The sequence below is a fragment of the Vicia villosa genome, linkage group LG2, assembly GCF_029867415.1.
Source record: "Vicia villosa cultivar HV-30 ecotype Madison, WI linkage group LG2, Vvil1.0, whole genome shotgun sequence".
In the NCBI taxonomy this organism is placed as follows: domain Eukaryota; kingdom Viridiplantae; phylum Streptophyta; class Magnoliopsida; order Fabales; family Fabaceae; genus Vicia; species Vicia villosa.
This window is the reverse complement of record NC_081181.1, coordinates 219,125,877-219,151,611: the sequence shown is the minus strand read 5'-3', so window position 1 is coordinate 219,151,611 and position 25,735 is coordinate 219,125,877. Positions and strand designations below refer to the sequence as shown.

The following is a 25,735-nucleotide window of genomic DNA, read 5'->3' as shown; positions in this document are numbered from 1 at the left end:
CCCACGTTCTGGATGAGCATAGCGTAGGGTTCGGAGATGGTTGACCGAATCCCCCGCTGCGTGACGCGTGGTCTTCGCGCGTGGATAACTCTTGACGGTTATCAAGAAGATTCCAATACAACGGTATGCTTGAACAACTCCATTATTCCCAAGATGTACGTACTATTCGAAAGTTGTCTTCCATGTTAAAGCTGGAAGCTATAGGAAAAGGAAGTAATGTGTTGTACTATCCAACATCTACACTTGATACTATCCGTTGGAAAGTAACCGTTGGCTTTTAAAAAGGACTATTTTATCCTCACAACGTCTCTTTCTCTAAAGACTATAAAAGAAGATCAAGACTTCAGAAGAAAATGTGCAGGAAAACAGATAAGGTTTGTTGCTCAATATTAAAATTCTAGTTATTGCTGCAATAACCAAAGTCGAAGCTCAAGTATTCAAAGCAAAGCGGAAGCCATTGCAATATTTTGAATGCTGAAGCTAAAGAGGGTAAATAATGAAGAAAGAAGATTACTACAAGATACTACCCAACATCTATCAAATACATCTTTGTAGAATCATGTAAAAGGAATGAGCTATTGCTAATATCTTGCTTAATACTTTTGTGTTATATTTGTACTTAAACATTTGTGTAATCTGCTTAGTAGAAGCAATCTTGTAAACAGAACTTGTAAATCAATTTCTATTGATTGTTCCTTGAGTGACTAGTCTTAGTTTATACACTCAAGAAGACTTTGAGAGTTTGTCATCATGGGAAATCTTCTTCAGGGGACCAGTTGGGTCAGAATTCTTAAGGGATTTGTTGATCATTATCTCTCAGGAGACCAGTTGGATCATAATTCTTAAGAGATCACTAACAGAATTGCTTTGGTTGTTAGTCACCGACAGTTGGCCCGTGCAATTGTTATCATTTCAATGATTAGTGAATTAAGTCCTTTTCTAAGGCAAAATCACTTTGGCGGATGGACAGGACTAACTTTTTCTACGGGGAACCTGGATAACTGAATGTGTCATCTTTCTCTCTTTTGCACTCGTTATTGTTTATCTTATACGAATAATGTTTCTAAAGGGAAAAGTTTTGAAAACCCAATTCAAACCCCTCCTTTCTTGTGTTTTTCCATACCTTCATGTTTGATGCTATTTGAATGTTTTTTACTTTATAATTATTAGTCATTTTATTTTATTCTTAATGCTCATTGTGTATTGACGAGTGAGAAAAGGGAATATGTATAAGTAGGGATTATTGAGCGTAAGTCCACCGCTCTGAAATAGAATAATTGCCCAATTTATTAATTTACCAGGGATAAATAATTATAAATCATGGATCGAGAATTAACGCACGTAGATTGCCTAGTTTTACTTTGAATTCACCTAAGAAATTAGGGAGTTGTAGTCTAAATTAGTGAGTTATATACCAAGGAATTGAGTACAATGATATTGTTAATTCAACGTAATATTAGAAAGTAATTTATATTCAATTAACACACATTCATAAATAAGGGAAATTATGGGATTCTAATAAGATCTAAGTGCATTCGCATTATCGTATCTTTTATCAATTCTTTTTGTGTAATTAATTTTCCACAAACTCAATCGAAAAACCCCCAGTATTTTTTTAATCACATGATTACAACCTTGTTTAAATTTGCAATCTATATGAAGACGAATTTATTTGTATTACTTTGACCGAATTAGTACCCTTGCTAAGAAAGTGATCAACTACATACGCGTATGGGGACGCGTCTAAAATGGTGCACAATTCTATACACATTTAGAGATGCATCTAGGGAGTTATACTTCTCCACACGCGTCTAGAGACGCATCTGGGCAGAGGTAGAGTTTTGCCTAAAACCACTCATATGCGTTTGATGATGCATTTGGCTTCATGCTTGCCTGTATTCCCATACACATGTGGGGATGCGTCTGAAGGTCCATACACATCTGGGGACACACATGAAGATCCATACATATCTAGGGACACATATCACTAGTGCAACTTCACTTTTGCTTGCCTGGAGGTTTGGATGTGTTTGGAGACGCGTATAGGTAGAATTCCTAGTCCATTTTAACTTTCCTTATTATTCTTGTAACTTATAAAACGAGTAAGCCCTTTCTCAAAAGATCATCTGAAACATGGATCATTCTAAAACGTTGAAATCCTCATGCCATAGATAAAGTTATAAAAAACATATAAATCCAATATGCATGACTGACAAAACATCAAATATCAAATATACTATTAAAATGATGATAAAACATATTAAAACGGTGACTAATCACCCGTAAACTTTCCTTCTTACCCTGGGTGATTCCGTTGAGCATGAATATTATTGTAGGCCGCCTCTTCCGCGCGGTTAAAAAGAGTTGTGAAACTCTCACACGGGCAGAGATTTGAACTTAATCATAGCCGGCCCGGTTAGAACTAGTGCAAAGTGTTTGCATTTTGCAACTTCATCATCATGGTATTAATCTAGATGATCGTTTACATGCTGCACATGCTCATCCAAATCCCCAGTTCCATCGTAACTCTAGAGCTTTGAAGGTTTGTCAAGCGACTTCAGGATCTGGCTATCCAGAAAACTAACAGAGAGTAGATTTTTATTTTTCCCTTTGATAGGAGGCCGCTCTTTTGGTTCTTCCTCCTTTTGAGGGAGGCAGACCTCGAGAGGAGTTTGACTGCCTCTTCCCCCTTCAGGATTTTTGTGATACAAGCTTTCTTTGATGTGAAGTAATCTTTCTTCTAAAGCTTGCGAATTATGTTGATAAACCATATTGTAAACACTATTTAGTACTCCCTCCGTTTTTTATTATAAGTCGTTTTAGACTTTTCACACAGATTAAGAAAAATAATAATTGTTGTATGAAAATGATAAATTATGAAGGTTTTTATAAAATTATCCTTCATTAATGACATGTGGAATATAAATTTATATAATTGAAAGGAGAGAGAATAATAAATATTTAAGGATATAATAGGAAAAGTAGCATTAACTATTCATTGGAATTGTAAAACGACTTATATTTAAATACAATTTTTTTTCCAAAACGACTTATAATAAAAAAGGAGGGAGTAATTCGTTATCACACTGTAAGCTGAGGTTAGCTTGCATTAGTTGGAAACCAAGGAGTGCTTCTGATTTAGGTACCGTCAATGACACTAGAGGCCAGAGTGAAAGTTCACCTAACTAAAATTATGGAGCAGATCCTAAGAATGAGAGAGGTTTGAAAACTCCTTGAGATGCCCTAGGTTGGACAGGGTCGTAAGGTGACAGTGTAGATGGAGAATCCAACATGACTTGTTCTCCACCGCTTTGAGGAAGAGACGATGGATCCTTGGCATCTCAGGTGGAAATATTGTGGGTGTTGTTGTATCGTGCCGTGGAACTGAGCGAATAACTCCGAAACCTACCGTCACTGATGAGATTTGAAATAAAATTTTCATAATTGTGCTTTTAAAATTTTAATATCTACATATTTTTCACTATGATTGTTATAATTATATTCATTTGTACTAAAATTAATTTAAATTATAAATTAAATGTTAAAATTATTATACTTCAAGTAGTAATATTTCTATCCTCATAATGTTTTAAAATAATTTACTTATTTATATGACTTATATTTTTAACAAAATAAAATATTTATTTAAATTTCTAAAACAGCTTCTTTTTTTTCTTTTTTTTTTTTTCATTTGTTGAAAAAACAATGTTATATGAAAAAGCTTTTTCTTTTCTTGACAAGTACGAGAGTGTTGGAACTTGGAAAAGTAGAACTTGAAGATGAAGGAAAACCCCAACACACTCTTTTTCTATGCTACCACTGATTAATCGTAAGCACTTTTCAACAAGGTAAAATCTCAAACCAGATCTACAACTTTTTCTCATTAGTTCATTAATTTCTGCTTTTAATTTATGTTGTAGATTTTCACTTATACTTAACCATAGTAACAGTATCTGTTTCTAATTCTATTTCGGAATTTGGGAATTAGGGTTTCAGAATTGTGTTTCAGTTATGAATGGTTCAGGTTTAGGTGGTGGTTTTTTGAGTGGTGGGGGTATTTTGGACATTAAATCTCCATTTCATAGGCATGGTAAACAACACCATATGAATATCATGACTGGTTTGGAAAATCAAAATGATAACAAAAATGGTTTAATTGATGTGAAAAATTTGAATGTTGGGTTGAATTTCGGTAAAGGAAAAGCAATTGTTAGCTCGAATGATAATGATATGAGCGAAGACGATGAGGCGGAAGATGGGAATTGCGAGAATTTTTTTGACGGTGGTAAAGGAAAAAAGGGGTCTCCGTGGCAGAGAATGAAGTGGACGGATGATGTGGTTGGGCTGCTTATAGCGGTGGTGAGTTGCGTTGGTGACGATGGGACGATTGGTGGTGGAGATGGTGTTAAGAGGAAGTCAGCTGTTTTACAGAAGAAGGGTAAGTGGAAAACGGTTTCGAAGATAATGATAAGTAAGGGTTGTCATGTTTCGCCGCAGCAGTGTGAGGATAAGTTTAATGATTTGAATAAGAGGTATAAGAGATTGAATGAGATACTTGGTAGGGGAACTTGTTGTCAGGTGGTTGAGAATCCTGCGTTGATGGATTCGATGACGAATTTGTCTGGTAAGGCGAAAGATGATGTTAGGAAGATATTGAGTTCGAAACATTTGTTTTATAAGGAAATGTGTGCTTACCATAATGGACAAAGGGTACCGAGTAGCCACGATCTTGACTTGCATGGTTATTCGTTGGAGCATGGGAAGGACTCAAGAGATAACGATGGCTCTGAGGATGATGATGACGATAACAATGAAAGTGAGGACGATGAGATGGATGATGAGATTAATATTAATGCTCATGGGGATGGAGGGAGGAGGACGGAGGAGTTTTTTCGTGATCGAGATAAATTAAGTGAGGAGGATGGCCATGGCCATGGCCACTCTTGGCCGCCATCTATTAGGATGAAGAAACTTGAGGTTGAAATGGCAAAGGTTTTTCAAGACCCTGCAAAGTCACCGTGGGAGCGAAGAGAATGGATTAAGGCACAACTGTTGCAGCTTCAAGAGCAAAATGCAGAGTACCAAGTCAAGGCTCTTGAGCTTCAGAAACAACGGTTTAAGTGGTTAAGATACTGCAGCAAGAAGGATAGGGAGATGGAGAAGATGAAGATGGAAAACAAGCGAATGAAATTGGAAAATGACCGCAGGATATTGAAACTGAAGCAGAGAGAGCAGGAGGCAGATTTCAGTAGGTCCGAGATGTCCTTAGACGCTGCAACCATCGGTATCAACAAGCAGCAAGGGAGAGAACATATCAACTTGGCTAGACAGCAGTAGCTCCCGGTAAGGATAGATCATTGTTGCAGAAATAAATAATGTATGAAATGAAACCCTTTTGCTTATGATGCTTCATAATTTGTTAGAACAGTTAGACTAATTTAGCACGTTAGTTATATATATATAAGTTCTTGCTCTTGAAAATGAATGCTGTATTTATTTGTTCTTGGATTTTGAACTATATATGGATGAAAAGTTCACTTGACATTTTCCCTTTGAACTGTTGCCATGAATTTAAAAGTAGATTTAGTAATAATTGACATTTTTAGGACGAAGAAGAATATAAACTTTCTTTGGTTGAATAAAGAATGTTATGTTGTAGCCTCTTTCTAAATCCAAACTTCATGTTTACCAAAATATGGAACATTTAAAGCAAAATTTGTTGTTTATCAAAAATATGAAAAATGCTTATAAATTTTCAAAGATGTATCATGTATAAGTAATTATTTCAAGTTTAAATATACATCTAAATATACTTTATACCGTATCAAATAAATTTACCCATGCAGGTGCCCGAGTATCTTCCTGATTTAACATAAATTGTTCCATTAAAATGCTTACAAACCTCACTTAACTTTACTTTCTTATTTCCTTAAATCTTAATCATATTCTCCTTTAATAATAGGAAACTAAACTATTTGTATTTTGTCTCTAAGTTTACAAATCTTAAGTATCCTCTCTTAACTCTACTCTTCAATCAAAATGTTTACAAATCTCTCTTTAATTTTGCTCTCTCATTTCTTTAAATCAAGGATTAGTGTAAACAACATGTCTTAAAATTTATCGAAAAAATTGTTCAAGTAAAGGTCCACTAACAGTTTGAATATAAAGTCAATCTCGCCATAGAATTGGTAGCATGCTCCTTGTACCAGGATGATCCAAGTTTGCCTATCTCTATACATATGATATTGATAATGAAATTGATAATATACTTGGAAGTATAAGGTAAGCTACAATACCTTCATTTATACAATGTTAGTAAACAATATCTTCATCAATCACAATACCTGATTAACTTTATTTATACAATGTTATATTATATGAAATTCAATATATGTTCAATTTGTCATTGTTGCAAACTTAAAGAAATATTTGGCGAAACATAATTGTCATGTAAAGTCCTTTGGGATGGATAGATATAGATTAAATGATGAATGTGTATAAAATCTCAATTTGAAGTAAATATCAGACAAAACAACTGATCCTAGAATTTATAATCAAGGAACAGTTTTTGAAGTGGGTGATTTTGATTATGCATAGAAACATGTCATACTAATGAAAAAGTGAGTGTAAAAAGTTAAAAAGAATTTATGAATAGTGTAAAAAGTTAAAAAGAATTTATGAATTTTGTTGTTCAAGAAACAGAATTACGAGTATGTTGATTATGTGGAATTATGAACTGGTGGTGCTGATCTGCGATATGGTGTTGTGGGGGTGGATCTGCAAGGTTAACACTCTAATATCCAAATTAGTTCAAAATTCAAAATGAGTATAGAGAAAAGTGGAGATCATAAAGTGTACAGTGAATATCTCGTGATATGACTTTTATACCTTAGGTTATTTGGAGTGAATTGACACCAGTTTGGGCCTTAGCTCCTTATGTAAGAAGAAAATTTGGTTTTGCATCTGGCCTTTAGTTTTGATGATAATAATTCATGATATCTTAGAGAATAATTTTGTACCCTAATGGTTTTTTATCTAGTGTGTACCTTTTGCTTTCAGGTTCTGACTTTGATAGTATGACGCGTGGCGTCATCCGTTTTTGGCATCAACACATTCTGACTATGGAAAGATACAAAGCGTGCTTTACAAAGATAAACCAAGATCTGGAACACTCTTTTGACTGTGCTTCTGATAGAATGCAAGTCATCGCTTTTGATTGTGACTCTAATAATGGAGCTTCTGAAGACTCTCAAGATCTAATTTTTGGCATAAGTTCTGAAGACTCTGAAGACAAGGTTCTAGAGAACTAGTTCTAAAGATTCTAAAGACTTCGTTTCAACATTTGATCCTTCTAAACATGCTTCACCACTCTACATTCTGATGCCTCTGAAGATTAGAAGATAAGATCAGAGGTTTTTACGTGAGACAAAACAGTACATGGTACAAATTAGATATTCCTTCCACTACGCATGTTGTGCGGCGACGCAAGGACTGTACGAATGTACAATGTTGTCTACCACTCTCTATTGACCGTTATGGAGAAAACAACTAAGAGATTGTACAATTCTAACTTCACCCTCCAACGGATCTTTTGATGCATATATAATAAAGATTTGGAAGATTGCAATAACGACGAATTATTGAACAAACGAACGATTTTTTGAATACGCTGAAACTTTGTTCATTTGGGGTGAAAAGCAAGGAACTTTTGTTCATTAACTTGCTTAACACTATTGTGTTATCTTTATATTTTATTTGTGTAATCCGCTTTTAAGAAGCATCTTGTAAACACACTCTTTGTGTTTCAACTTGTAAGTTGATTGTGTTTCTTGAGAGACTAGGGTATAGTCATAATTTCTCAAGAAGACATTGATATGTAGTCTTTGTGGTATATGTCATCAGGTTGATTATAGTGAATTAAGTACCACATTAACGTTATCTTATATTCTTCTTGGACTTCAGAGGTTTCTGATGAGCATGAGTTAGAAGAAAGAATATAAACCTTGGATCATCAGAACTTCAAGTCTTCAAAGTCTTCAGAACTTCGTCTTTAGAATTTTCAGCACTTGGTCTTCGGTACTCGTTATCTTCAGAAACATATTTTGATCAACGAACGACATTAAAGTAAACGCAAAAGATCTTGCTAAGTTTAGCAGGATTGAATGTCGTAGAAGATTTATTGTTAAATGTTTTGAAAAAACCATTGATATTCATCAAGTATCTTGCTAAGTTTACAAGGATTGAATGTCGTAGAAGATTTATTGTTAAAGGTTTTGAAAAAACCATTGACATTCATCAAGTGATTCGTGCACTATTCACTATAGAGAAAGATTGGATATCACTTCAGAAGGGCCATTTCAAAGTGATATTCTAAATTATTCTCAAAAGTATCATACTTGTTGAAAAAAGGAAGTTATATGAAGGTTGGATATCTAATTGTTTTATTCACCCACTAAACAACATTGAATAATACTTTGAATAAATATTTGAGAAAAAAGAAAAGAATTTTGGAAGAAAGAGCATCTAGGGAAAAAGTTGTTCCTAAAGAAAAGTGATTTTATTGTATACATTTTATATTGAAAGATTAAACATTTGTATTGAGTGATATTTTTAAACACCCAATCAATCATCTATTTACTTGCTTCTATTTTTTCAAAAGAGTTAGACTTTGTTTGCGAGTTTGGAGGGGAAGGGAGGAGAGCTTTTTGGAAAATAGTAAAAATTGTGTGAAAAGAATAAAAAGATTTTGGATATGAGGGTTTTGGAGGGTTTGATTTTATTCATAACACCAAAAATACCATAAAATGGGGCAACTCAAAAATTGTATTGAAGGAGGGTTTTGGAGGGCTTACATAAAATTTTCAAATATCTTTTAGGTTATTATACTATTCTGAAAATTAAAAATTTAGTGATGATAATAACTCTTTTATCGTTCTAAACAAAATCATTTTTTCAAAAAATTACTTTTTCGAAAATCTTCCCCTCCAAACTCGCAAACATAGCCTAAATGTTGGCCAAATTATTTTAGATGACAAATAGATCCAATTATAATGTTTGAGAAATATAAGATATAAGTCAATTATACTATGAAATCTCTTAGAGATATTATAATTAATTGAATTATAGTAAAAATCTAGCAAGTGTGAGAGCCTCAACATATCTCCAAGTTGTAAGGATGAACCAAGATAAGTTTTTTGTGTCAATCTCTCTTTTTTGATCTCTTTAAAATTTGGTAGTGACTTAAAGTTTCATTTGAAACAAACACAATGTAAGGTGTAAACATCTTATTTCTTGTGTTTTTCTAACCTTCAAATTTATGTTATATCCTCTATAACTCACTAACCTTTTCAATGCTGTTGTTTTTCATATGAACAACGTTTAGACCGTCTTTGAAGGTGTGCAAGACGGCTTAGAGCATATGACTTCACATTTTTTCATTATTAAACTACAGCAAAAAAGGTCTCCAAACATATATTCTACATTTAATTTACGGTTAAATAAGATTTTTTTTTTAAAATTTCATTACTCAATTGAAACTTACTTCGGTTTCTTACACACAGCCTCACAAAAATTTGAAACGACTCAGTGCAACATAAAAAGAAGGGTAATGGAACTAAGAAGAATGTTTTGCTTGAAGTCACTATCTATCCGATGTTATGAATTATGACATTAACAAGATCTTCTATGTATTTCTTTACATTCTTACTCATTGTAATTTATGCTCTGAGTTATTCTAAAACTTATGTGTAGTGAATTTTATGTGTGATAACTCAATATTTCTGTCACCATTCTCCTTATAAGCAAAGTCAAAGAGCCGTGTCAAAACTCAAAACTAACAATAGCACCATGTCATTGAAAATAATAGTATAATATAATAATATGTATTGAACAATTACTGTTATAGTATTTCATTAGCAATTTTATCTATTTTGTCATTTTCCTTATTTTGTCAATTAAGTGAGTTGTCACAAGTTGTTAGTAGTGGTGACATGTGAGTGGTAATTGTAACCAATGGTCTCTATATATCCGTTGAATGAATGAAAAGGAAAACACACCATTATCAATCAATTATATTTCTCTCTTCCCAATTCTTGTTCCTCTGCTATTTCTATTATCAACAGGTTACATTCTTTCTATTGTGACCTCTGCTTCTAGAAGTGGGTATTACCGGTTATCCCTAATATCCAAAGATTGGTATCAATTGGTATCAGTCCGGTACTCCATGGCGTCTCCGTCAAGCTCTTTGAACGAACTTGAGCAACGCCTTGAAGAGCGTCTTACACAGCTACAACTTCAGCGAAATGCGGACATGGAAGAATTACGCTCATTATTGCGTGCTCAAGCAGATCAAGGTTCACCGACATCTAACACTCGGCAAGGATCTCACAACAATCGTAACACTGCCCCAAACATTTATGCAACTCGCATCTCGAAGGTGGAGTTTCCTCGCTTTGATGGGAAGAACATACGCGACTGGTTGTACAAGTGTGACCAATTTTTTTTGTTGGACGAAACTCCGGCAACGTCAATGGTGCGATTGGCGTCCATTCACCTTGATGGGTTAGCTTTGCAATGGCATCTAAACTATATGCGTCAGAAGTTCGACATCTATCCTTCTTGGCAACAATACATCACCGATGTTACAGCTCGATTCGGCGATATCTATGAAGACCCCCTTTCGTCGTTGCTCCAGGTAAAACACACTGGGAAAGTTCAAGAGTATATTGACAATTTCGAACTCGCTCTCACTCAGGTTACTCTGATTCCTGAACATTCTCTCAGTATTTTCTTAGCTGGTTTGGATTATCATACACAGATGCACGTTAGAATGTTTAATCCCACCACAATTGCTCATGCTGCAAACTTGGCGAAACTCCACGAAGCTTCCCTTTCTTCACCTTATAAACCTACTTCTCGTTTCTCACTATTCACAAAAAACCAGGGTATCTTGAGCAAACCCAATACAACCACTGTTTCATCTCCTGCTACACTACCTACCCTGACTCAAAATGCCAACCAAAGACCAAATAACCAACGCCAAACTCGCACTTACTCTGCTCATGAGATGGCTGAACGTAGAGCTAAGGGCCTTTGTATGTTCTGTGATGAACAATTTACCCCTGGTCACCAACTCAAACATAAACGCTCTCAGTTATTAGTACTTGAGATTGATGATGATGAGTCCCCTACGGAGGGTTCTATTGATGAGACAACGGTAGTTGAAAATGATTCTTCTCTAGTTTTTGACAATCCTCAACTATCTCTACAGGCCCTTACTGGAATTGCAAATTTTCAAACGATGCGTGTTACGGGTTTACATGACAAGAAGCTGATACACATACTCCTCGATAGCGGCAGCACCCACAACTTTTTAGACTTGGAAATTGCTAAGTCCCTAGGGTGTAAGCTTGAAGCCATCTCTCCTTTATCTGTAACCGGTGGTGGTGGCCACAAATTAGAGGCTGCTTTTATCTGTCGGGATTTTAAATGGAAGCTTCAACAAGTTCAATTCACCACTGATGTAATTGTGTTACCTCTTGTTTGCTGTGACCTCATTTTGGGTATTCAATGGTTGAGATCCTTGGGCCCCATACTTTGGGATTTTGATAAACTTCAAATGGAATTCACCACAAGTGGCAGGAAGTTGGTGTTAAGAGGTGCTAGAACTCCACATCTCAAGGTCATCAATAACAAAACATTTGCACAGGCAGTCCACAAAGGTGCTGAACTATGTTTTTTATCCACTACCACTGACTCTTATTCCTTAGACATACCAACTTGTTATACCATGGCACCCTCAGATCAACCAAGTCCTTTACCGGCTTCGATTGCTCAGCTAATTCATCAGTATGCAGATATTTTTGCTGAACCTACTACTTTACCTCCTATTCGCAATGGTTTTGATCACAAGATTCCTTTTAAGGATGGATCCCAACCTTTCAACTTACGTCCCTATCGTTTTTCAGTGGTACAGAAAGATGTGATTGACAAAATTGTTCAAGATATGCTGGATCAAGGTATTGTCCAACACAGCAATAGCCCTTTCTCTTCACCAACAATTCTGGTCCGCAAGAAGGATGGCTCATGGCGTCTCTGTGTTGACTTTAGAAGACTAAACGATTTGACAATCAAGGATCGTTTTCCTATTCCATTAATTGAAGACTTAATGGATGAGTTACATGGTTCTACCATTTTTTCTAAACTCGACATGAGATCAGGTTACCACCAACTGCGTATGGCTCACGGTGAAGAGTATAAAACAGCCTTCAAAACTCATAGCGGACACTTTGAGTATTTGGTAATGCCTTTTGGCTTAACCAACGCACCCGCTTCTTTCCAAGCTCTCATGAATCAGGTCTTCAAACCTTTCCTTCGCAAATTTGTTATTATTTTCTTTGATGATTTGCTAGTATACAGCCAGTGCCTTGAGGACCATTTTTCTCATTTACAATTGATTTTTCAAACCATTAGGGAAAATCAGTTATTTCTGAATCAACCTAAATGTGGTTTTGCTTTGCCTAGGGTAGAGTACTTAGGCCATTTTATAACTAAGGAGGGTGTTTCTACTGATCCTCACAAAATTCAGGCAGTCACTTCTTGGAATATTCCTACTAATCTTAAACAATTACGAGGATTTTTAGGATTAGCTGGCTACTATCGTAGGTTTGTGAAGGATTTTGGCAAAATTGCAAAACCTTTGACTGACTTATTGAAGAAGGATAGTTTTGTATGGAAGGATGAGGCTACACTAGCCTTTAACACTTTAAAACAGGCATTGGTTAGTGCTCCTGTTTTAAGTCTACCCAATTTTGAAAAGAGGTTTACTATTGAGACTGATGCATCTGGCACAGGAATTGGGGCTGTACTAATGCAGGACCAGCATCCTATTGCATACATTAGTAAAGCTTTGGGCCCCAAGCAACAGGCCATGTCTGTGTATGAAAGGGAACTATTAGCCATTGTATACGCAGTCCAAAAATGGAGTTCTTACTTAGCACATGCTCCGTTCACAATCAAGACAGATCAAAAAAGTATCAAATATATGTGGGATCAGAAACTTAACACTCCCTTTCAACAGTTGTGGGTTTCCAAATTGTTGGGCTTTGATTTTGAAATTCTGTATAAGGAGGGATCTTCCAACATGGCTGCCGATGCTTTGTCAAGAAAGGCAGGTGCTGAAATGCTGGCCTTACTTCTCACTAATGCAAGCAATGACCTTTGGGAATCTATCCAAATTGATTGGAAACAGGATCCTCACCTCAATAAAATCATAACTGATCTTCAACAGAACCCACAGTCTCATGCTAAATTCACTTGGGTCAGAAATGAATTAAGAAGAAAAGGAAAGTTAGTTGTTGGCGCTAATCCTACAATCAAGGAAAAAATTTTACAATGGTTGCATAACTCTGCTGTAGGTGGACATTCTGGCCGAGATGTCACCGCAAGTCGAGTTAAAGCCATTTTTTATTGGCATGGCATGACTAAAGACATCATTACTTTTGTTAAGAATTGTGGCATTTGTCAACGCAATAAACCAGATCTCGCTGCGTACCCGGGGTTATTACAACCTTTACCTATTCCTAATCAAATATGGACTCAAATCAGCATGGATTTTGTGGAAGGATTACCCCAGTCAGCTGGCAGACAAGTCATCTTTGTGGTAGTTGATCGCCTTAGTAAGTATGCTCACTTTATGGCTTTGGCCCATCCTTATACCGCTTTGGATGTTGCGCAAGTTTTCCTGGATTCAGTGTTCAAACTCCATGGATTACCTGAAACTATTACATCTGACAGGGATCCGATTTTTCTTAGCAATTTTTGGCAAGAATTTTTCAAACTCCAAGGAGTCGCATTGCACAAATCATCCGCGTATCACCCTCAATCAGACGGGCAGACGGAGATCGTGAACAAATGTTTAGAGACTTACTTGCGGTGTATGTGTTCCGACCAACCGACTCATTGGTTCAAATGGTTGTCGTTAGCCGAATGGTGGTACAACACCAATTTCCATTCTGCCATTCGCACCACTCCCTTTGAAGTAGTGTATGGACAACCCCCTCCAATTCACTTACCTTACTTACATGGCACTTCTTCCAATTTGAATGTTGACAGATCATTGATGGCTAGGGAAGAAGCCATCAAACTTCTTCATTTTCATCTCCAGCGAGCTCAAAACAGAATGGTGCAACAGGCTAACAAACATCGCAGCGACCGTGTGTTTGTTATTGGCGACTATGTTTATTTGAAGCTTCATCCTTATAGACAAGTTTCTTTGAAAGCTCATGGTGTTCACAAATTACTTCCGAAATTCTACGGTCCTTTTGTCGTGGAAGATCGCATTGGCGCTACTGCATACAAACTACAGCTCCCTCCATCTGCTTCCATTCATAATGTTTTCCATGTTTCTCAACTGAAGCTGTGCCCCAACCCGCAAGGCCAAATTGTGCAACATCTTCCAGTCGAAACGCATGCCGTTTCCAAAATCCCTGTTGCAATTCTTGACAGAAAAATGGTGAAACGTGGGCGCATTGCTGCTACTAAGGTGTTAGTTCAATGGAAGGATCTTCCTAGGGAGAAAGCTACTTGGGAGTTTTATTATGACTTGCTAAAAAAGTTTCCTAACTTTCACCCATGAGGACATGTGTGTTCTTGAGGGGAGGGTATTGTTATAGTATTTCATTAGCAATTTTATCTATTTTGTCATTTTCCTTATTTTGTCAATTAAGTGAGTTGTCACAAGTTGTTAGTAGTGGTGACATGTGAGTGGTAATTGTAACCAATGGTCTCTATATATCCGTTGAATGAATGAAAAGGAAAACACACCATTATCAATCAATTATATTTCTCTCTTCCCAATTCTTGTTCCTCTGCTATTTCTATTATCAACAGGTTACATTCTTTCTATTGTGACCTCTGCTTCTAGAAGTGGGTATTACCGGTTATCCCTAATATCCAAAGATTGGTATCAATTACTTTTCCCGAATGAATTCAATAATTGAAAGTTAAGCGCAGCCAAACTTGTCCCAAGTCAAAATAATCTAGACTGTTACAAATTTCCATGGAACTTCCTTTCCATTTTATAAGGAATGAAAACTAACTTTTGTAAGGAATAGTTAGATGGTCCAGTGGTGATTGGCGCAGGACTTGGTAGGGAGAACTACTGGTCGCTTGGGACGAGGTTGGAACCACTTGATATCAGAACTGACCCCAAATCAAATTAGGCGGTACAGTCAGGGTTTTAAAAAACGGTCCGCGACCGCGAAAACGACCGCGACAAAACAGTTTCTGCAAGTGCCGATACCGATACGTTTATCACCGTTTTTTATATTTAAGAATAAATTATGGTTAGTTCACACTGCGACGACCGCAATCACACCTGTACTGATCGAAATCGCAAAAACTTTTACGCGACAGTTACCTTTTTAAAACCCTGGATACAGTGAGCCGGATACGGGTTGTGAAAACTAAAAATAATAATTTTGTACTTCTATTCTAACCAGTCAATTCAAATTTTTGCACCATAAGCTTGCTTTATAATAACAGCTTTCAAGTCTCCAAGAGTTCATAAATCTTCAACATTTTCAATTATTTCATTATTAAGCAATCAAAGCATTGGCGATGGCTGATAATAGGAGGCACCAATATCCAACACTAGCACAAAAGTTTGGTTCTCAACTTCATCTAAGATCCAACCTTTCATCCTCAAATGCAGTGTTTGTTCCATCACCATCAGAGAAAAACTTTGCAAGTTTTGCAACTGATTTTCTGATGGGAGGAGTTTCTGCAGCGGTTTCGAAATCTGCAGCTGCTCCTATCGAACGCGTGAAGCTTCTGATTCAAAATCAAGACGAGTTGATCAAGGCTGGTAGACTTTCCGAACCTTACAAAGGAATTGGAGATTGTTTCGGTAGAACAATCAAAGACGAAGGGTTTGCTTCGCTTTGGAGAGGAAACACGGTCAATGTTATCCGATATTTCCCAACGCAGGTTTGTCGATTTTTGAGAATCCGTTTAAACGAATCTATTTCTTGCTAAACAAGAAACATATTGAAACATGATTAATAATTTGTAGGCCTTCAACTTTGCATTCAAAGATTACTTCAAGAAGCTATTTAACTTCAAGCAAGAGAGAGATGGATATTGGAAAGTGTTTGTGGGAAATCTTGCATCTGGTGCAGCAGCAGGAGCTTCATCTTCCGTATTTGTTTACTCATTGGATTACGCCCGAACGCGTCTTTCAAGTGACGCGAAGTCAGTGAAGAAAGGCGGAGAGAGACAGTTCAATGGCCTGGTTGATGTCTACAAGAAGACATATCAATCAGACGGTATTGTTGGCCTTTATCGCGGTTTCAACGTTTCGATTGTTGGAATTACTGTCTACCGCGGATTGTATTTCGGAATGTATGATTCTCTTAAACCAGTGGTCTTAGTAGGATCATTTCAGGTAAGAGTGACACACTTTATTTTATTTCTCATTACTATAACTATGTTCCTTAAAAGATTGTGTCGGAAAACTACTATAGTCACTCTGATATCAAAGACGTTAATATAATTGGCCGAACTTCACTGCTATAACCAAAACCGTCTTTGAGGGCGTGTAAGGCGGGTTACCGCACATGGCCTAAAATGTCGAACAATTGAACCATGGCTAAAAAGGGCCTTCTGAAATTTTTGTCACGATTAAACCGTGGAAAAATAGGGCCCTTATTTATGGTGCCACATTTAAAACGGGACAAAACCTACACAGAGTCTCTGAAAACTTAAGACGACCCTGGCTGGCTCTAACATATTTGTTACAATATTTCAGGATAATTTCCTTGCTAGCTTTGTTCTAGGATGGGTAGTTACAGTTGGAGCTAGTGTTGCATCTTACCCTTTCGACACGGTTCGTAGAAGAATGATGATGACATCAGGTGAAGCAGTGAAGTACAAGAGTTCAATGGATGCTTTCAAACAAATTGTGAAAAGTGAAGGTCCAAAATCTCTCTTCAAAGGTGCTGGTGCAAACATACTTAGAGCAGTTGCTGGTGCTGGTGTGCTTGCAAGTTATGATAAACTTCAGGTGATTATGTTGGGAAAGAAATATGGTTCTGGTGGAGCTTAGTTTTCAAGAAGAGAGAACCTATAAAGTAGAAGACAATGATGAAAAAAACAATAAATAAACCAGTTTAGGCTGTTAAATTCATTATTTATTTATTTTGAGAATTTACTCTATGGTTTGCTGAAATTTTCTTAGATTTTATGTATCCAAATAAAGAATGAAACTCACATGATTGAATGATTGAATGGAATATATATATATTTTTATCAAGAACTGAGAGCATGTTAAAAATGTGTTTGAGAGAATATGTTGATAAGTTGATCTATATTACTATTTGAGAAATCTACGAGCCATCCCTATTTTTTATACATGGTACCCTCCTTTTTCTTTTACCTTTGTTGAGATACAAGTAATTTCCATACGAAATATCCACTAAAACCTCCAGTAAAGCCTGCAAATTTTCGGTACAAAGATATCAGATTTTTCAGTTATACTAAAATTTCCGGTGAAACATATCGAAAATTTCCGTTATAATGAAATTTCTGGTATACCGAATATTTCAAATTTCTAGGGAATACCGGAAATTTCATTATAACTGAAATTTCCGGTATGTTCTAATATTAGGTTTTTTCAACGGTTGAGATTTTGCCGACGCTTTTGGAGGGTCCTGAGTTGCACCGACACATATGTATGGTCTAGAATGCACCACCACTTATATAAATAGGAGTCTTAGGGTTATTGGATAGCATATCTCAACAAAATGTCTCTTCCTCAATATTTGATTAAAGTATCTGTGTATTTCAATGTCCGCAACTCTATTGTTGAAACTAAGATTCCAGATGACGCCGAATCCTTTGTCACCTTGAAAGAAAAGTTGAACAATTTGCTTCCTGATTCCGATAACAGAAGGGTGATAAAGATCGAATTTCGGGAGGATTGGATAGATACAAATGGAAGGGTGAAATACAACTTAATCAAGTTAAAGAATGGTGACGATGTGAAGGCCATGTGGAAATCATTTCGCCGTAGGATAACTAAAGGTCTGATCGAATTGGATGCGTAAATTCAAAGATCTGTGAACGATATAATGAAGTGTCTGAAACGCCAAGAGCCATCCGTTAGTGCCTAGGTTTTTTCATGTATCATAGTACTGTTTATGTTTGTTGTTTGTCATCTGAAGTATGTTAACTATGTTTGTTTGTTATTGATGTTATTTTTTATCTACTTGAAACATATAATAGCAAAAAAGATTATGCAATAAAAAATGTCCGTACAAAATATACATATAATATAATCATAAAAAAATAAATCTACATAGGCCCTCCACGGACAACATCACTCAACCTAGCTAAAATACTATGAACCTCACCATCAGGGTTCACCAAACTCATGAGGCTATCTAAGTGAACGGCGATGAACTCTAGGCGTCTGTCCTGATCACCTGCGGGAGGTGGAGGTTGTGGTGGATCGGAAGAAGCCCTGATACCTGAAGGTCCTGTAACATCAGATGTTGCGCCAGGTGGTATGACCCTAGGGTGTGACACACTATGAAATCACTCCAGGTATCCATCCTAACACAGTCCAGGCTGCTGAACCTCAACGGCTCTATCAGTGATTTCACGGGGGGCTGATGATGTGACTCTGAAACCATCGATCAATGCCACCTGCTGGAGTCTCTAGGACCAGACGTGGGATGCCCTGTATATAACCATACTGGCATAAACACCTCTCAGGCAAATGTCTAGCCACATGGTCCCTATGAACTGGTGTAAAAAATGTACCAGCAATGGAAAGGTGAAATAGGGCATCCACATCATCCAAATTCACCGTCATCTCCCCAAATGGAAGATGGAAGAATGATGTCTCCGGGTGCCACCTCTTAACAAAAGCTGATAACAGCGACGCGTCCAGCATCGTCAGGGAGCATCCCGCAAAGTCCATCATATGAAGTCCTCAACTATCCTCCTCACCTGCTCAAGCATCGGTCCATATGTGTAAGGACGAGAAAATTGTTCGTAATCATAAGGCTAAGGTATAATAGATTTAAGCTTGGGTTGGATGTGAGTTAAGTAAAAATTAGGTTGTAACATAATGCGGTTTGATTTGGTTTGGTTCGGTTTACAAAATACAAACCGCAAACCGAACCGAACCGTGCAGTTTTGTTAAAACATGACCCTAACTAATCCGAACCAAATGCAGTTTTTTGCGGTTTCGGTTTGGTTTGATTTGGTTTGCGGTTTTCTATTGGGTTGGTTTGGTTTTGAACACCCTTACCCACTACTGACCTATCTGATCATCAACCACCTCAACCTCTACCTCAGTCTCCAGCTCCCGAACCACAGCTACCGGCTCCTCTACCTCAGTCACCCGCTCCCGAACCACTGCTACCTGCTCCCCAAACTCAAGCACCGCATCCTCAAACTCAACAACCTCAACCTGAACCACCTGCTCCTCCACAGCAGTGGATGCTCAACCAGTCCGACGGCGAGGTGCACAGAACCCCCTCTCTGCCTGCTGCTCCGTCATCCGTTTCCGGTTAGAAACTGGTCGGAGGAAGGCATCCAACACGTAACTCTAAGGTGGGCGCCTCATCAACAGCTCTAACAAGAGCACCGACTCTATCTGTGGTTCGTCTCGCGATAGAACCATCCCTGCCTCTGGTCCTCACTGCGGAATTTAAAAAATATCAAGAAATTAGTAATTTAAAAAAATAGAAATACCGGAAATTTCAAAATTTTCGATATGATTATAGGTACCATAAATTTTAAAAATCCGTTATAAATATTAGTAAATGAATGTACCAGAAATTTCACAAAAAATACTGTAAAACTTGATTTCGTCAAATTTCCGGTATGCAAAGGAAATTTCCGATATGCTCTGAAAATTTGAAAAATCTGATTGACTACGTGAATTTGCAAAAATATAATAATGATATTTAGTTGGACATTTTAATCTTTTTATAGGTTTGAAGGGATGCCATATTTAATTTAGGGGATGACATGTAGATTTCTCTTGCTCTAATAACTTTTGCAAATTTACTTTAAGATAGACCAAAGACAAACCTACTTAATGGAGTAACTTTATGGGTCACAAGAGTGGGGTACATTTAATAGATAAAATATTTAAATTAAAGGAAATAATAACATGTGTCATATAGCACTTGTTAGTATATTAGAAGTAAAATAAGGTTTTGATATATTAAATTTTTTAAGTATAATGGTGAAATATAACTTAGAATATTAAATATGTGGTTTATTATTTAAAATATATATATGGAATTTTTTGAAATTGTTTTATTTTATTATTTATAATATAATTTGATTTTAGAAGAAATAAGTATTTCTATTAAAAAAATGAAAGGTGGCGGGGCAGGGATACCTGAACTCAACCCTAACCCGTTTGGGTCGGATTTGAGTTTTAATTTCTCATTCTCGTTTAGATTTTGGACGAGGAACGGGGATTATTTGAGAATTTGAGTTTATGGAAGGTAATAACTGTTTTCGACCCGCACTATTGCAATGCCTAATTAGACCTGCATAATCACACTAGTGTAAGCTTTCATAGTTACACTTTCATATCTTTTAAATAAGAGTCATTTTTTAGTGGCTTTGAAATATTATAGAACGCGTTTTACAACATGTAAGTGTCTCTTCTTGGGATTATGCATAAATTGACAGCCACACTAATTTCATATGTCAAGTTCAGCTTAGTAAGTGCCAAGCAATTCAACTTTACCACTAATCTCTAATAATGACACTTGTCAACTTTACACTAATCTCTAATAATGACACTTGTCAACTTTAGAGTTTTCCTCCTCAAGGCTTATCTTATGATTTTTTTTCGAGAACACTTGTTGACTTGCATCCAAATTTGTATTTCCTAAAAAAAATTAAGCACATATTTTCTCTAAGAGATAAAGATGTCTTGTTTTAAATAGACTATCCAAATTCAAAGAAATATTTGAGTTGTCCAAAGTCTTTCATTTCAAATTCCACTAGAAAAACTCTTCTTTGAGCGATTATCTCACAATCAAATCATCATCGTTAACAATAATATCATTAACATAAGTAATAAGTAAAATTAGTTTTCCTTCTTCTAAATTTTTAAAGAACAAAGTCTAGTATCCTTGACTCTGCTTATAGCCCCAAAATACCATGTTCTTTTTTAATCTTCTAAAACCAGACTTGTTGTGATTGTTTCAATCCATATAAGATCTTGTTTAAAATGTTAGTTCCACTAGTTAGACCAAAGGTTGGTGGAATAAGAAAGCATTCTTTTTACATTATGTTATGGGTCGGCCAAAAACCAAAATGATTAAGGCTCAATTCATCTCAAATTCATTCTATTTGATCCAAGGTATAAAATCAGTTACTTTTCACTATCTTGAATCTTGAACTGACTTGGACGTTGAAATGTTAATCATGTAGGTCCATGCCACACCGCAATGACGAAGATCAACACCGCCATTTCAAGATCATCAATTCTTCAACTACATCCATTTCTAGTTTCTTAATGGAACAACATCAAATTGACGTAGTTTCCGGCCATAGTGAGCAACAAGAGAAAATAATATCCGAACAATATTAATTTTTGTCATTAGAGAAAATATGTTCTTCCAGTCAATGTCATAAATTTGAATACCTCTTATCCACCTAAAAACCTTAAGATGATAGGTATGTGGATTCTTTCACTTATAAAATATTCATTTTTTCATTTTCTAACCAATGTGAGATTTCTTCCTCACATTTAATTCTCAACGGTTAAAATGGAACAAACCTTATTAGACCTCATATTTTTACCATGAACAAACAATAATTCACTTATAAATTAAGAGCTATACGGAGCTGAGACAAATCATGTGTAGTTGTTGTATTTTTCTCAATAATATTTTCTTTACATTGTCGTTTTATACTATCTGCAAGTTTATGTTTTTCATGTTTTTTCTCACATTGATGGTGCACCACTCCAAGTTCTCCATTAGCATAGTTGACCTGTTGTTTCATTTTTTTAATTCAAAAATACGAAAAAAAATTATTCAAAATCTTGTATTATTTTCATAATATTATTCTTGTATGTTATATTTCATGTGCCATAACTAAAATGTGTTTGACTTTTTTTTTTATTGAAACTACAAGCATATCACCATAAGTATTTTCCCCATTAATATCTCTCCTTGATTTTTCTCTTGATAGATGCCTTGTCACCCTCGATTACATTCAAATTAGTGGTAACATCGTGTTAAATTTGTTGCACTTGCGTCGCATGACTTTATTTTACTTTAATTTTCGGTACAGCCAGAGTGAAATTTCTTGCAGCATGACCATATTTTCTACAACTCTTAAACAATAGGCGGAAGCTCACGTATTAGACGTGGAACCATTGTCCCAAAACTATAGTTGACCAACGATAAAGAAACTCAAATCATCTCAACTCATTCTCGCAAATTTACCTTGAAACGCATCCATTGTTCTTATGTCAACATTCACATGATGACCCACTGCTTCTCCTAAAGTAAGTAGAATGATTTCATCGTAAAATTCTATGCATAGTCTAAGTTAACACAGAAACCGTTGTGCAGACTATATATTCTGATGTTAGATCAAAGTTTGGAGACTATTCACAAACCTTAAAGTAATGATATAAGATCATCCAAGATCCCTCGCCAAAAATATTCTCACATTCTTCACCCACGTTAAACTACACTCTATAATTTCCTTGTCCTACATTAACTATATCAAGATCACCTGAAAATTATCAAATTGCCTAAAATTTATTCATCATCACAAATTAACCAATCGATTAGCCCAGAAGTTGGATAACCTCAACCTCTTTTGCAATATTTTTCTCAACTTTTTCACTCTTCATAAAAAACACATTGATTAGCTCAGAAGCTGAATAACTTCAACCTCTTGCAATATTTTTCTCAACTTTTTCACTCTTCATCAAAAAAAAAATCTAAATTTCAAATGATCTTCATCTCCTAGTTCTATCTTTAAGCAGACAACCATCACAACTAGCCCGTCTAGCTCAGTTTTACACATAGATTTCTATATATTAATAAACTTAAGCAGTCAATCAACACAACTAGCCCGTCTAGCTCAGTTGGTAGAGCGCAAGGCTCTTAACCTTGTGGTCGTGGGTTCGAGCCCCACGGTGGGCGATTAAATATTTTTTATTAAAAATAACCGTGTACATTTATTATGATGAAAGTTGACTCCTATAATTTTCTTAAGAATATTAAGTAATGTGCCAAATGCTTATATCCAGCCATGCTATTACCTACCCTCTTCCTTGACTTTGTTAATTTTCTCTTCTATATTTGTGAGACTGAGAAATATGAACTCCCTTAATGGACAACCAGTACTTTTAAGTCTTCAACTTAAAATATACATATGTGCTTTAAATAAAAGAGTAGTGGAGCAGCATACATATGATTTAAGATGCATTAACAAAGGATGTTAAAGGCCACAATTGAAAGAAGCTAACACTATATAAAGGGGATGATGCATACTTAAATTTCAAAGCAAACACATTTCAAAGAGAAGATGATAACTTCACTCACCTATGCATTGGCATTTTGCCTAATTGCTATCAGTGTTCATATTAATGTTGCTGCTGATAAACCTTATTATGCAACTCAGCCAAAGTACTACTCTTCACCACCTACAAAGCATACAGAATATCCATCCTCACAAAAAGTCCCACAGCATGCAGAATATCCATCCTCAAAGACAGTCCCACAGCAGGCAGAACACTCACACAATTATCACAAATTAACTCCATCATATACATACAAATCTCCACCACCTCCACCTTATATTTATAAGTCACCACCGCCACCTTCTCCCTCACCCCCTCCACCATATATCTACAAATCTCCACCCCCACCATCTCCATCACCACCCCCTCCTTATGTTTATAAGTCACCACCACCACCTTCTCCCTCACCTCCCCCACCATATGTCTACAAATCTCCTCCACCTCCCTCTCCATCACCTCCGCCTCCGTATGTCTACAAGTCTCCACCTCCTCCGTCCCCTTCACCTCCTCCACCATATGTCTACAGGTCCCCACCACCACCTTCTCCATCACCACCACCTCCATATGTGTACAAATCTCCACCCCCACCATCCCCATCACCACCCCCTCCATATGTTTACAAGTCACCACCACCACCTTCTCCCCCACCTCCCCCACCATATGTTTACAAATCTCCTCCTCCTCCGTCTCCATCACCACCGCCTCCCTATGTCTATAAGTCTCCACCTCCTCCGTCTCCTTCACCTCCACCACCATATGTCTACAAGTCCCCACCACCACCTTCTCCTTCACCGCCACCTCCATATGTGTACAAGTCTCCACCACCGCCTTCCCCCACACCACCACCTCCATATGTTTACAAGTCACCACCGCCACCTTCTCCTTCACCTCCCCCACCATATGTCTACAAATCTCCTCCACCTCCCTCTCATTCACCAGCCTCTACGTATGTGTATAAGTCTCCACCTCCTCCATCCCCTTCACCTCCTCCACCATATGTCTACAAGTCCCCACCACCACCTTCTCCATCACCGCCACCTCCATATGTTTACAAGTCACCACCGCCACCTTCTCCTTCACCTCCCCCACCATATGTCTACAAATCTCCTCCACCTCCCTCTCATTCACCAGCGCCTACGTATGTGTATAAGTCTCCACCTCCTCCGTCCCCTTCACCTCCTCCACCATATGTCTACAAGTCCCCACCACCACCTTCTCCATCACCGCCACCTCCATATGTTTACAAGTCACCACCGCCACCTTCTCCTTCACCTCCCCCACCATATGTCTACAAATCTCCTCCACCTCCCTCTCATTCACTAGCGCCTACGTATGTGTATAAGTCTCCACCTCCTCCGTCCCCTTCACCTCCTCCACCATATGTCTACAAGTCCCCACCACCACCTTCTCCATCACCGCCACCCCCATATGTGTACAAGTCTCCACCACCGCCTTCCCCCTCACCACCACCTCCATATGTTTACAAATCTCCACCGCCTCCATCCTCTTCCCCTCCCCCTCCATATGTTTACAAGTCTCCACCACCACCATCTCCTTCACCTCCTCCACCATATATCTACAAATCTCCACCACCACCATCCCCGTCACCCCCACCTCCATATATTTACAAGTCTCCTCCCCCACCATCTCCTTCACCACCTCCTCCATATGTGTACAAGTCTCCTCCTCCACCTTCCCATCTTCCACCATATATCCACAAACCACCCACTCCTAATGTCCACAAGCATCCAGCTTATCACCTTCCCTACCTCTACAACTCTCCACCACCACCTCCAAGAGTCTATTAATGCAGCTGAATCAACTTAATTTGTTTCAATAAAATTATTCCATACATTGTTGTTATTTCATTTATATCAGGGTCTACATCAAATAGCATTGTTATGAATGTAGACCTGTTGTGTCATTATGTTTCATTGTTAATTCAAAAGTCTGTTTTGTCCTGAACATTCTTCATATTATATTTTAAATTATTTGTAATTTCTGTTAATCCTTACATATTTGCATGATATAATCAATACCACCCTCCTTCGAAAGAAATCTAATGTTTAGTAAAATTTTCCCCATAAAAAATAATCTAATCCAAACATTTCAAGTGATTCCTTTCATGACTAGAAAACACTATTTGTGTGTGTG

At 37.0% G+C, this 25,735-nt stretch overlaps 3 protein-coding genes and 1 non-coding gene across 5 annotated transcripts; all 4 read left to right on the top strand.

The window, feature by feature from the left end:
* The first annotated feature begins 3,709 nt into the window (after nt 1-3,709).
* Nucleotides 3,710-7,919, top strand: LOC131653978 (uncharacterized). Of its 2 annotated transcripts, XM_058924344.1 has the most exons (3): nt 3,710-3,848; nt 3,989-5,343; nt 7,060-7,919. In XM_058924344.1, exon 2 carries the CDS (start codon nt 4,012-4,014, stop codon nt 5,335-5,337), a length of 1,326 nt encoding a protein of 441 aa, XP_058780327.1. In that variant the 5' UTR covers nt 3,710-3,848; nt 3,989-4,011; the 3' UTR covers nt 5,338-5,343; nt 7,060-7,919. The 2 variants fall into 2 exon arrangements, with proteins under 2 accessions (XP_058780327.1, XP_058780326.1); XM_058924343.1 differs by lacking the exon at nt 7,060-7,919 and having other exon boundaries at nt 3,989-5,542.
* Nucleotides 7,920-15,480: 7,561 nt separating this feature from the next.
* Nucleotides 15,481-17,285, top strand: LOC131653977 (ADP,ATP carrier protein, mitochondrial-like). Its single transcript, XM_058924342.1, has 3 exons — nt 15,481-15,987; nt 16,073-16,444; nt 16,808-17,285. The coding sequence occupies exons 1-3, from the start codon at nt 15,619-15,621 to the stop codon at nt 17,102-17,104; spliced, it is 1,038 nt and encodes a 345-aa protein (XP_058780325.1). The 5' UTR covers nt 15,481-15,618; the 3' UTR covers nt 17,105-17,285.
* Nucleotides 17,286-23,128: 5,843 nt separating this feature from the next.
* TRNAK-CUU (transfer RNA lysine (anticodon CUU)) lies at nt 23,129-23,201 on the top strand. Its single transcript has one exon. It is a non-coding gene; the product is annotated as a tRNA-Lys (tRNA).
* A 333-nt stretch (nt 23,202-23,534) lies between these two features.
* Nucleotides 23,535-25,546, top strand: LOC131653976 (extensin-2-like). Its single transcript, XM_058924341.1, has one exon. It carries the CDS (start codon nt 23,587-23,589, stop codon nt 25,387-25,389), a length of 1,803 nt encoding a protein of 600 aa, XP_058780324.1. The 5' UTR covers nt 23,535-23,586; the 3' UTR covers nt 25,390-25,546.
* The last annotated feature ends 189 nt before the right edge of the window (nt 25,547-25,735 follow it).

Coding starts and splice junctions, on each gene's coding strand:
- LOC131653978 (XM_058924344.1), top strand. CDS start 4,012: ATGAATGGTTCAGGTTTAGGTGGTGGTTTTTTGAGTGGTGGGGGTATT.
- LOC131653977 (XM_058924342.1), top strand. CDS start 15,619: ATGGCTGATAATAGGAGGCACCAATATCCAACACTAGCACAAAAGTTT. Junction 15,988..16,072: donor TCCGATATTTCCCAACGCAG/GTTTGTCGATTT, acceptor AATAATTTGTAG/GCCTTCAACTTTGCATTCAA. Junction 16,445..16,807: donor TCTTAGTAGGATCATTTCAG/GTAAGAGTGACA, acceptor ACAATATTTCAG/GATAATTTCCTTGCTAGCTT.
- LOC131653976 (XM_058924341.1), top strand. CDS start 23,587: ATGATAACTTCACTCACCTATGCATTGGCATTTTGCCTAATTGCTATC.